The sequence below is a fragment of the Chaetodon auriga genome, chromosome 15 (genome assembly GCF_051107435.1).
Source record: "Chaetodon auriga isolate fChaAug3 chromosome 15, fChaAug3.hap1, whole genome shotgun sequence".
In the NCBI taxonomy this organism is placed as follows: Eukaryota; Metazoa; Chordata; class Actinopteri; order Chaetodontiformes; family Chaetodontidae; genus Chaetodon; species Chaetodon auriga.
In genome coordinates this window covers 16,805,347-16,818,628 of record NC_135088.1, presented here as the reverse complement: position 1 = coordinate 16,818,628, position 13,282 = coordinate 16,805,347, and the positions used below count along the sequence as shown (strand labels likewise).

The 13,282-nt window shown below is 41.8% G+C and overlaps 1 protein-coding gene across 5 annotated transcripts in view; it reads left to right on the top strand.

The window, feature by feature from the left end:
- acaca (acetyl-CoA carboxylase alpha) overlaps positions 1–4,952 on the top strand; it is a 31,609-nt gene extending 26,657 nt beyond the window's left edge. For all 5 annotated transcript variants that reach the window (XM_076749780.1, XM_076749779.1, XM_076749778.1 and 2 more), the window contains 5 exons: positions 84–196; positions 823–977; positions 1,850–2,020; positions 2,978–3,114; positions 3,249–4,952. In XM_076749780.1, coding sequence (XP_076605895.1) covers positions 84–196; positions 823–977; positions 1,850–2,020; positions 2,978–3,114; positions 3,249–3,375 — 703 coding nt within the window. In that variant the 3' untranslated portion in view covers positions 3,376–4,952. The remainder of the gene's footprint in view (positions 1–83; positions 197–822; positions 978–1,849; positions 2,021–2,977; positions 3,115–3,248) is intronic.
- Positions 4,953–13,282: the final 8,330 nt, after the last annotated feature.

Sequence of the window (13,282 nt, the reverse complement as noted above, 5' to 3'; positions counted from 1 at the left end):
TGAGTTGGACAGAAGAAGGGCAGATTGAGTGTCATCTTTATGGAAAAACCGCCTTTGTTCACTTTCATCGCTCTTGTCTCCAGAGGTGGAGTGTTGGAGCCAGAGGGAACAGTGGAGATCAAGTTTAGGAGGAAGGACCTGGTGAAGACCATGAGAAGAGTAGATCCAGTCTACATGGGCTTGGCTGAAAGATTGGGTGAGTCCTCCGCTTTGATTCTGATTATAGCTCTTTACAGGTGTCTTCGACCCCTCAGCCTTGTCCTCATTTTAGTGAGGAGCAATAGATCAGCTGGGAGCATGTGTGCTCTCACTGTGGTTCTTTGTTTGATGTTGATTGTATCATCTTCACTGCTCCCCCTTGGGAGACATGTCAATCACAGGCTGCTCAGATCAATCACTGGCTCTCCTGTCTCTCCTGCACAGCCTATTGATTTTCCTCCGGGCTCAGAGCAACTGTGGCCCGATGCTCTGTGCGCTCGGCGCTTTGGGCAGACCGGTGGAACGGAGGGGGTGCTGGGGAGGGTTTGAGAGTTTACAGATTGGAATTGACAGAAATCAGTCTTTGTTGACAGCGACCAGGGGTTTGGGGGAGCTCTGAAACCAAATGCTGTTAGCAGGAGTTAATTCACAGCTGCATGCTCACGTAGAACCTGATTTGATGGTCGTGGCACTATAAGGGAAGGTCAGCTATAGGACTGTCTGAGCATAGAGTCACACCTTAACTCATTCCCTGGTACACTGTATTTCCTGCTTGTAAACCAGTCAGTTTTTGGCATATGATTTAACAGCGTGTTTTACAGTATTGTTCTGAAACTCCTACAGGAACGCCAGAGCTGAGCCCCCCTGATCGTAAAGAGCTGGAGACCAAGCTGAAGGAGCGCGAGGAGTTTCTCCTGCCCATCTACCACCAAGTGGCTGTGCAGTTTGCAGACCTCCACGACACCCCTGGTCGCATGCAGGAGAAGGGCGTAATAACAGTGAGCGTTTTTTAGTGCTGCCTTGTGTGCATGCGTTGCTGCAGTGTGAGTGTGCGGTGTGTGAAAAAGCTGAAAAGCCCACAGGGCAGTGTCGGTCTAGCTGCTGCTGCACCTGCCTGGTGAATAATGTTTGGTCTCACCAGGCTGCGAGATTCGTCCTCATAATTATCTTCTGATGACCCTGGTCAATCACCTTAGAAACCGCAGAGCAGCCTTGGGCAGGCCCCATCTCATCCTGTGCCTTCCCAGGCTCATCTTTCACACATGAGCGTACACACACTCACTTTGCTCACATGACCAGAAGGCTCTGTGGCAGATGGATGGCAAGCAGGATATTTTGTACACACAGTGGCACATACTAATTGCACTGGTCTGCATGTTCAGCTCAAGTACATCAGCAAAGAAGTGTGTGATAGTAGCTCCTAAAATGACATCCTCACATCCAAGACATTGATCTACTTCCCATAGATTCTAGATTCCCATGTGATTCCTCAACTAGCTTTTTCATTACACTGAATTAGCCTTTTCAATTTAGTGTAATATGTGATAAATGATAATGAATCCACACACACATACGGTATATTTCCAGGGATTATGTAACCGGTGTTCTTGAACATAAACAGCTATTTCTCAAATGAAGCCAAATGTGCAACACTGACCTTATTGCCAGCTAGTCTGATTTCTTAATGAGTTCTGCCTCAGTGACATCACACACATGGGTTGAGACCAGCAGATTATTCCGACTCCCCTTTAAATTCACAAAGAATGAAATGCACTTCCTTATGTTGCCATTTAATAATATGTAAATCTTCTAAGCTTCTAATAACGCCAGCTGCATTCACACTGTTTCTTCTGTCTTTTGCCGATGTCAGGACATCCTTGAATGGCAAACATCCCGCCAGTTCTTTTACTGGCGTCTGCGGCGTCTGCTGCTGGAGGAGACGGTGAAGAGGAAGATCCAAGCAGCCAACAGCGAGCTGACAGACGGACAGGTCCAGGCGATGCTGCGCCGCTGGTTCGTTGAGGCCGAGGGGGCTGTCAAGGTAAAACCCCCACCTCATGCTCGTTTATTTTTAGATTTCAGAATCTACTCGTATCCAAAGTATTGTGATAAATGATTGAGAGAGTCTTTGACAGATCATTGTGGTATTAAATTGTATTAAAAACAGAGTCTGAGATTGACTTCTTTTCAGTGTAGATGCCCAAGTAAACGCAACAACATAGCCCCTGGGAATGATTACACAGGTTGTGCCTTTTTATCCCGAAACTCCCCTTCTCCCCAAGGTGTACTAGATAAAGAAGCAGCAAGCGTTCCTATTAAATCATCATGATTTAATACAGATGGACTGATAACTGGCAGTTAATGAAAATAAACATCCCTCAGAGATGCATAAATGCCACTCCTTCCAGTCCAGTCTCGGGCTCAGAGGACCAGCCGCAGGGGTGACATGAGCCAGCCCAGCACTGGAGATCTCCTAAGAAGTGGCCTTCTTGTTAGCTAATATATTATCCCAATCAGGACTGGCTGTCTTAAGCCACAATTAATCACAGCCCTGGCACGTGCAGATAGGAGAGCAACACGCTGTTTCTTAATTAAAAGCAAACAGATTAAAAATGATTAATAAGGGCATTAAATGTTCTTGTGGACCTCAAGCAGGACTGTTCATAAAAAAGGCAAGAGCCCATTAAACCCCTCAGCCCCCAAATCTTTGCTAAACCCTCCAGCCGGGCTTTGTTTGGGATCAGAGATGCCAGCACTCATGAATACTAATTTTCCTATCAGGCCCAGTCACAAGACGTCGGGCCCCCACCTTGTGACGGTCCATCTCTTTTGCTGTTGTTGATATTTATTTGTTGATTCATGATGTTTCACACGTTCACGTATGTAGACTATACTTAATTAACAATTTTTGCCTGGGACTTTTTTTTTAAATCTCAGTTACATTTGTTCACACTCATGCTCACGGTTCGTCTTCTCACCCCCTCCCGTCATCGTGCAGGCCTATCTCTGGGATAACAATGAAGAAGTGGTGGGATGGCTGGAAAGGCAACTAACTGAAGAGGAGGGCGCGAGGTCCGTCATCGACGAGAACATCAAGTACATCCGCCGAGATCACATCCTCAAGCAGATACGCAGGTGACAGTTCGTAACAGTGCGGGTTCCATGTGGTACAGAGAATATAGTGCAACAAATAACCCCCCCCAACATGAACACATGTGAAATCCAACACGTGGTGATGTTTTCTCTCGTTTTCCCCTTTTCATTTCCAGCCTTGTTCAGGCCAATCCGGAGGTTGCCATGGATTCTATTGTGCACATGACCCAGCACATCTCACCCACGCAGAGAACCGAGGTGGTGCGTATCCTGTCCACCATGGAGACATCAGCCTCCTCCTAGTGGGGGACTGGCCTCTCCTCCCTGCCTGGCTGAAGCACAGCTCAGGCCGCAGCCACAGCCAATGGAGGCCTGGCCCAGCCACACCTGCTCCTGGATGAGACCTGGGCTGGACGCTGAGGCTGGAGGAGCCAACATGAGGGCCCTTGGCAGCTGCCAGGTTACTGATGAATCGTTGGCTATGATTCTCAGAGTTCAGACGACTGACATCACTTGTAACATTTTGTAAATTGTCTTGCGCTTGCGTTTCGATAAATCCATGTGTTTGGTATTCAAGTGCAATTGGAAAATGTCTTAAGAATATCTGGTGACTAATATATAATATGTTTGGAGTTTACACAGTTGGCCCAAGTGGATGTGTATGCTTCCATGATAATCAGCGGCCTCCATTTGAACTGGAGTGTGCACAACATTCAATTTCTAATGCTGTTGTCATATTAAAATGCACCTTGGTTTGTGACATATGCTTGTTGAGATTCGCAAGCGTTTTGATGACCAACACTACAATGACAACACATTGCTGGGGACGTCAGCAAGAAAGGGGGTTTTAAACTCCTAAGCAGGGAGCACTTAGTTACAGAACAAAGACGGGGAACACTGTAACATATTTGGACAAGAGAACGCAGCAGGGAGCAGGGACAAGGTCCCATTTAGACCCCGACGGTTTCACTGTTACCCCGCGGTGACCAATGGGTAGCTCGCCTCACAAACAAAACCACAGCTGTCCCTTCTGTTCTCACTCACACACACACACACACACACAGTACACAGTACACACATGCTGCTTCACATGCACTTTACTGGTTGCTGCTCCCTCACATTGCACCCAGAATCAAACCTGCACAGTTTTAACTGTCGCATCCAGCGTACAAACATACACACAGGGACACGCACACAGGTGATAACGGTGTTACACAAGGAGTGGATAATAGCGTTTTTTTTTGTTGTTTTTTTTTGTTACATCTATTATGTTTGCTCTGAAAACCAATCATTGAATTTTCTCAGTTTTTTTTTAACAAATATTTTTTGGAAATTTACAACAATGTGATGGCTAAATCGTGAAATGTCTGTGAGAGAACAAAAGGCTACTGTTCACTGGACTTACATGTTACACGTCTAATTTTAACTGTAATCACCATAAACTGTTCTATTTAAAGTTTGTACTGTATGTATATGAAATGTTACTTATTTTTAATATTAATTTTTTTGGAAAACAATGTTTGAATTGCATACTACTTCTTCGCTTGGGTTTGGTACCAATAGACAGGCAAATTGTGGCAACTGTATCATAAAAGGATCTTTTTTTTTTTTTAAAGCATAGAGAACAGAATATAAGGAAAACAGCACTGTCATGTTGAATTCAGTCCTTTTCAGGTGTTCTGTCACATGCTGTGCAGGAAAAGCAACCTTAGCGATGTGAGATGGCTTCATGGTCTGTGCTGTGCCTTTCATGTGCCTGTATTGACATGTAGTCCAGTTGCTTTATAAGCAACTGGTTGTTTCCGACAAAAGGATGGAAAAGAATTTACTGTGATGTTCACTTGACGCGTCTGCAGATTTAATAAAGCTTACCCAAATTAGTTTGAAGTCTGTTTGTTTGAAACCTTTCAAATCTCTCTTTTTTTTTTTTTTTTTTTTTGGTGGGCTTTAACCAAACCCAAGTTTCCAAGAATTTGCAGTAATTTAATTTGTCAATTATTTTTCTACATTGATGATCCTCGGGACAGATAACAACACGACTGGAAGCCTCATTAATTTGAGCAGTCAGAACAAAGTCTGTTACTCCGGGGAGACATTTTCTGATTACTCCAAAATGATAGTCTTCCCGTTCCTCAATCCACAGATGATTAAAATGGCATTTTCTTCGTGGCTTTTAAACTTCAACAGTATTAAGGAGGATGAAGCAGATCAAACAAATATTGAGGGATCTATCTCATCCTTTTTTATTTTTTATTTTGTCTAATTCTTTAATATCATCCCCTTGGCTCCGTCAACTCTTTTACCACTCTACCAACAAATATGTAAGACAAATTGAGTTGCATGCACCCAATACCCACCACAATTATAGGAGGCCCAATAAGAAAATGAGTCATTTGGCGTTATAATTGGAAATGTGCCTTGCTTGGTCTCTGGTCTCCCAGAGGGTTTTGCTCATTTGTGGTGGCATGCTACACTGGCTAATTCTTCTAATCACTGACAAACTGCAGAATCAGGTTCTTTCTCAACCACTGGAGTGGAGGGAGAAGGAGTGGTAAACTTGCACAAAACGGCTTAATGTTGTTATTTCTTTGTGTCCAATGTGGATCAGAATTGTTTATAGTAAAATACAGGAATCGACACTCATGAAAAGCTGTGTTTGTCTATTGTTGGTCCAAAAAATGCCTACTTTTAAGGTTACAATCGAGAAACTAAGCTGATATTCACAGAATTTAGACTGCTTTACATTCTGATTGCCAAGCCCCATTGACTGCTGGTTTCAGGCAGGGCTGTGACAAAAAATGGAGAATACAGCAAGAAATATTAATGGAAAAAAGGAGAAAATCAGCGCCCGCGATGAGATTGAAATGGAGGCATTAAGCGCAGAGGGGAGACTCAATCATGCATCCGAGGCAACCATAATTCCACATTCACGTGTCTCAATGACTTGACAGCACTTGAGAGACAATGCCTGTGACCCAGTTGCAGGATTCCAATTAGCTGGGTGTATGCAACAGTTGAGATGAAAAGGGAACAGGGTCTTTACAGAGCCCCAGGGCTGTCTGATTACTGCCTGAAAACAAGAGTCTTTTGCCCGTGACAAAGAGTAGACCAACACAGAGGGAGCGGCAGGCCCCAGCTGTTCCCGTTCTCTCCGGGATGAGGACTCTGAAGAGCTCATCTCATCTCCGCCTGCCTGCCTTTTTACGTTTCAACCATGCTAGAAAATGTATAGCAGGCCAGTCTCACCAAGTCACTTTTCATATGTGTCTTATGAGAAACTGTCAGTAGGATTTTTCCTGCCAGTCTTGGATAGAAACAGATTAACTGTGGGTCATAAGCCTGCATCTGTCACCTCAAGGCAGCCTCATGTGCAGAATGCCTGTTGTTGTAGCTGTATGAGCATGATTTTGACCTAATAGTTGCCTCCAAACTATTTTCAATTTCAAAATGAGGCAAAGATTATACAATATATAGTCCAAAGTAAAAAAAAAAAAAAAAAAAAAAAGAAGTATATTTCCATTAAATGATACAAATAGTGTGTTAAATGTTTGATTAAATATATACGAGTGCACTTACACATATTTTTTTTGTAACAGCGTTAAAGTACCTTTTTATTTAACAAAATTAGGAATATGATTTAAATCTGTTGTCAGTGGACCACTACTAGGTACATTAACAGTAATATAAATCAACTTGTACTTATTAAAAAGTGCACTTTTTTCCCTATATGTTTAATAAAATTTCTAATAGGTTAAGTTTAATCAGAGCACTCGGCTACTTTTTAAAAATATATTCTTGCTAAGTTAACTTTACACTTTTGAGGAGGTGGTGGAGAGGAGGACGCTGGACAGGCTGTTATCCATCATGGATAACCCTGAACGTCTTCTTCACCACCTCGTGGACAGACAGCGGAGCTCCTGCTAGTTATATTGTATTTTTTATTATATTATTATAATATTATATAATATGCATTATACATTATAATACATATTATATCATATATTAGTTATATTTTTATTCTTATTCCTGTTTATATTTTTTGTTACTTGTTTCTAAATAACTGTGTATACATCCTGTGTTTGCCTGTATGTTTAATTGCTACTGCAACTTAATAATTTCCCAAATTGAGATCAATAAAGAAGCAGTCTAAGTCTCTAAGTCTAACTTAAGTCATTTTACAAGGTAAAAAACATGCATCATTTTGTTTGTATTTAACATCAGTTGTAGTTTCCTTTAAAAAAAGAAATTTCAAACACATTTTAGCAGTGCTTCAGTGTATTTTTCGTCAGTCTATTTTTTCAAAGTGCAGTCTAGTGGATCATCGTTTAGTTTATCATATGTAGTTTTACAAATACTCATGCTTGAAGTTGCATTGAACTCACTGAACTCATTTTACTGTACTTATTGAAAGTATTCTATTTTGGTAAGCAGAAGCACAGAAGGACAAAAAGAAAATAAATGAAAGGCCGCAAACCAAAAGCAGTGAAGAGAAGACCAGTTCTTTTAATGAATGCATTTTGTTTCCTTCACCTGGCCCCGACTGGTGAACTGACTCATGGATCACTATGAGCTGGTTCAGTAGTACCGACTATGGTTGGTTCACCTACCCCACCCCCATATCTACTGAGTGCTCGTTCAGTTCTCGGTATGTGCACAATAAAAGAGTTAACCTGGCTCTTATGCACAACTGTGCATACACCATACAGAGGGAGGATTTTGGATCCACTTCTGCTTGTGAATTGAGTCACCTCGTTCCTCTTTAAGAGCCATTCAAAGAGAACCATACATTCACAAATCTAACATCACAAATCTAACTGTAAAGTTCTTTTATCGTGAATAAAATAATTGGCAAATAGAGACATTTATCCTAATTTAATTGATGTGGGCTGTGGAAAATGCCTGATGTACATGTAAATTCACATATCTGATGCCCGTGCATTGCTTGCATCTTAGTTCAGATGGTGAAGCAAAAGTGTGTAAGTAATAAAAGCAGGTCATTTCCATTGAATTTAGTGCCCAGAACAATGCAGCCATATGGTTTGATCGAACAGTACATGAGTTCCAGTATAGATGGGTTTAAGCTGAACCTCTAATGGGAAGTAAAACACTTTTGTCACACTATTGGCTCTGTTTGCATATAGTTTTATTATGGTGGAGCGTCTGAGTGGGATTTCTCTGCGCATTACAAGGCTTTTACGATTTATAATGTCTGAGAGACTTAAATAACAAAAGGCCATTTCTGAAAAGCAATTTCCATTGATAGATCACAAATTAAAATAATGATGTATTGTGTCTGTAATGCAGGGAGGCCAGCCTGCAGAGCTATAGTCAGGCAGTGAATCTCTCCAGGGGCAGGGAGGCAGCCTGTCAGCCAGCTGCATGAGAGGCTTAATCTTCAATCTGTGTTTGAAACGTGCCACAAGGGTCAAAGATTACAACACCCTGTGATCATCACCACATAATGCATACATTCTCATTCTGTCAGAGCTTGGTAAACACTGGCTGACTAACTGAACACCAGGAATGACATAGAGGAGGACTAATTCGCAAGCAGACAAACCTGCTGCTGACAGAAGCGGGAGGGCGACATCAGACGAAAATAGATGATTTAGATTAAGAGCTTATCACTGTTTTTCACTTAAAGTACTGTTTTTATTTTAATAGTAAAGAGATCCACAAGTGAAACTCCCACATGAAATATCTGTTTTTCATCTTCGGGAGGAAATCAATATTATGCTGTCGGTGAGTACACAATAACTAGGTTGCTATTTGTTCTAATACTGCTGCTGATGGACTCGACAGAAGCTCCGTCGCTGATATCACTGTAATATAAGAGAAACATAGCTTAGCTAATATGAACAGTAATATGCAAAAAGCTCCTTATAGCTGTGTGTTGCAGACCAGGTGAAGTTGCTCCCTGTACCATGCAGTCACCCCTCCATCCCCCCTCCCTCATCTCAGTCCCAGCATTAACATTCATGGAGCCACTGGAGTGTAGCGAGCCGAGTACATCGAGCCAACGACGAGATGCAGGGATGAGGGGGGAGAGGGAGGATGGAGCCCCCCCCACCACCACTCACACACACTCCTCAACCCACCCACCCTGCCTGATAAGGGCTGGTAGAAGAAGGGGAGGGGCGGGGTGTGGTGGTGAAGGTTGCCCAGTATGGGATTGTGGGAAAGGTCAGCAACCAAGGTGCTACGTCTTTAGCCATATATCACAATTATTACTGTAGGTCATTGACTGGCATGGAAATTATAGGAGCAGTGAAAGGCCCACGTAGCATGCTGGAAGAGTAGGCAAGGCTGGGCCAGCAAGAAGTCACTGCCAACTGTTAGTGTCGCTCAGTAAAGGTAGGCAACAGATTTCAACCATGCTAGAGGCATAAACCTGACATTCGCGTCAGCTTCAGCCGTACTTACTGTTAATTAATTAACGGTCGCATGCTAGCATGCTAACCCAAGATGGTGAGCATGCTAGCATTGTCATTGAAAGCACGTCAGCATGCTGGTTTTAGCACGTAGCTCAAAGCACCTCTGTGCTGAAGAACAGCCTCACAGAGCCGCTAGCATGGCTGTAGACTCCTGAAGTGTTGCTGAAGTAGGTCTAAGCATTCTTTGATTTTTGCATTTTCTGTTTGAAATCTTTTTAGCTCATTCGTGCATGTGTTGTAAGAGGAGGTGAGACATTTTCAGATGTTGAAGTTTTTTCCCTAAATTTCACTCACAGTCATAGTCATTTCCCGACATTTGTAGCTTAGGTGATGCACATGTATCACCTCATGTAGGTACTATTATGGTGAAAAGGTTTATCATCTGTACCATGTAGCATGTGAAGATATAAAACAATGATTAACTGATGGCTTCAAGACAGGCAATACTGACGACCATGCAGTCTGCTCCACACACAGTACAGGCCTGCTCATTGTGAGTTATAGCATGCACAGAGTTGGTGACTGAAAAAGGTTTAGCTGAATGCAAACATCGGTCCAGCAGTGGCCCAATTTGAAAAGTGCACCACATTAAAATGCATGCATTACAGGCATATCAGTGGAGCATGGAAAGCCAACTCCCAATGGAAATGTTGGTTTGACGCCTCTCATAGGGCCCGTATTTGTGACCAGTGTCCTCTGGCTCTGAAGGACAAAGGCAACCAACCAGGGAAATCGTCGTGCTTGACAACATAGCGTACAGTAGTGTCATCTGACAGCAGTGGTTTCCAACATTTAAATCAGACTGATAAAGATGTTTATACGTTCCACAGAGGCGCACCTCCAGAAGGAGTGGTCAAGCAAGTGAAGACTGGAAAGAAAAGGTGAGAAAAACTCTAGATTCTATGTGAAGTGTATAGTGTAAGTCTGCTCTAGCACTGCTGCAAAAACTGGGTCCTTTTTTAATGTACTGACTGACCTGTAAATAGTGTGACTGAAAACCTAAATTTGTCCACACAATGCTGCCAAAGCTTGCTCCTTATAACTAAAATTAACAGAAGTATTTTGACTTTGAGGAAGACGGCTTTCACCTGCCACACTTGATCAAACACTGGTTCACTTTGAGGTGGATTTATCCTGGTGGCTTGGAGGGAAAAGATCATTGGTGTACAAAGCAGAGGAGGTGCGAACTTGGCAGATATACTATAGCTGATGAGCCCCCCCTCCCCTCCACCCCTTCCTCCACCCTGGTCGTTCACCCCATTACACACACATACATTTTGCAGAGCAGAGCTTTTCCATACTTGGGCATTATGCGCTTGATTGCAAATGAGAGGAGCCGTCTGTGTCATCATATCTTTGTCTCTGGGTTCTTACAAACTACAATTACAACACGCAAAGTGATGTGAAGGAATTTAGCTTGGAAAATGTATAGCACCGTGTCAAACTAGCGGGGGACCAAATGTCTCCTCATGCCTCCATACGGCACAATATTTCAGAAAATTATTTAGAATGTTGTGGTTTGGATACTTTTTTTGTTTGTTTGTTATGTTTTGCTATGAAAAGCAATTTCTTTTGTCAAAAGCAAGATCATAAATGGTTGATTTCAGGGTCGATCATAGAATAACTGAAAATATGTTACATTTGAACGCATTATATTGTCATCACACTGTCTAAAAAATTAACAGCAAGTGAAAGGCTGATTAAAATCTTAACGAGCATATCTGCCTCGGCTTTTGGGAGCGAATGACTTGTCAATATCTATAACATGCTGAAACCTTCTCAGCACTTGGCCTTACTGATTAAGCTCTGCAGGAAAAGAAAGTAGGTGGGGAACACTCACAATTCTGTCCTCTTCAACTTTAATCAAAAGTACACTGACGTGCTGCAGCCCCCTCCCTCTCTTTCATAATAATGGACCGCTAAAAATTCAGGAGGCAGGCTCCACATCAATCACTCGCCAGATTTGAGTCCAATGCAATAAATATGTAAATGAGGAGAAGCCAATGTCTCGTAGCTTTGAGATCAGCACGAGGAGAAAAAAAGGGAAAAACTGTATTAATTGCCCATGGCCAGAGGAATCCTATTACTGTGGGCATTGATTATAAAATTGTATGTGTGAATGATTTTCATGCAGAAAGTGGACTACCAAGCCTGGAGCAAGAAATGAAGAAAGAGTCAAATTAGTGAATTGGGCCAGATTGTGCGAGGGACTAAAAGGAAACAGCAACTACAAAAAGGCCAAATCTAAGTTCAAATAAGATTTGGATTAGAAAATGAAAAAGATTTCCATCTGGAATTACAATAAAGTATGATCCAGTCATAACATTTGTCCCATTGTAATGTTTAACTATATTTACTTAGATTCAGGATTCCCTTTTCTCATGTTCAAGCTCATAAGGAAACCTTGGAGAAAAGGGCACGGGGTATCATTCTTTTTTATTTTTTGCTCAATTGCAAAGTCCATTAGTGTGGTGCCCTAATGGACTGTCTTCTGTGAGACAGTTCCATACTGCATCATGATGGAGGAGTGACAAAACGGTCATAAAAGGCATTCATACAAATAGCTTTTATGCATTATGCTCACTGTTTCAAACCGATTGAGCAAAACTGACACTTAAACCGGACTGTAAACAGAGAACTTTTTATTTCTTTTCCGTAAATGATCCAACCAGCTGAGCTGACTCCGCCTCGGAACAGCATCTTGTTTTGTGAAGGACAATAAAGAGACTAACTGCAGGCATCTATCTGATTCGTTGTCAGTCAGTTGAAGCGTCAGGCCATAGCAGCAGTCATCTGATTGGCACTCATCTGACTGACTTTTGATCTGTCACTGGTTTGACAGGAATCCAAAGGTCTGGGTGTGTAATATGTAAAAATACAGAACATGCACATATTTTGGAAACAGTTAAATTAGTTGTGCAGTAAAACAAAGCTGTTAAACGGATCACTCCTCAGAGGACAAACAGCCATTATTGTGCATGGTTTTCCAATAGCCACCATAATCACTGTCAGCTAGATTTAAATTGATTTGCTGGCTACGTGTTTGACTTGTAAATCTCTCTCTTAATCGTGGCATTTTGTTCAGATAAACAGGGATTAGTTTGATTAACAGCATAGCATTATCTCCAAACAGTTAAAGATTGTCGGCTTTAGACATAGCCTTTAATAACAGAATATGACACAGCTTAAAACACCGACCATGTATTTGTGTGTATCTGAATAGCTTGTTTGAAATTCTTTTTTGAACCAAATATAGCTATAGCTATACTTGTTTATTGTTAGCATCATCAACATTTTTTGTACAGCTACTGTGGGAAGTGAAATTGAATGAAAGTCACTCTTTTGTCACACACTGATTACAACAGTTGGTGACAAGCTGCAACCACCGGCTGATGAAGGAAGTGTAGAGATGCCCGAAGCTTTCCTGCATCAGCAGCTCAGCCCAGAAATTTAGTTCTGGCTGAACTCTATTCAGAAAGCCCAAATTCACCTCTCACAGCAGGGTTTTTTGTTGTCAACAAATCACACAAAGAGATCAGAACCGTTAATTGACTCTATTACATTCATTCCTCTATAGTTAGAGATTCATACAAAACATGACGAATGTTCAACACTTATCAACTAATAAATTGTGATGTATTATCACAGATTAAGGTACCCAGCGGTATTAAATTAGATAAAATTAGCTCCACCTTTATCTGCTACAACATTAGTGATGCTTTCATATTAATGCAGCGATAATTATAATCCAGTAATATGTTATTTATTATTCTGCA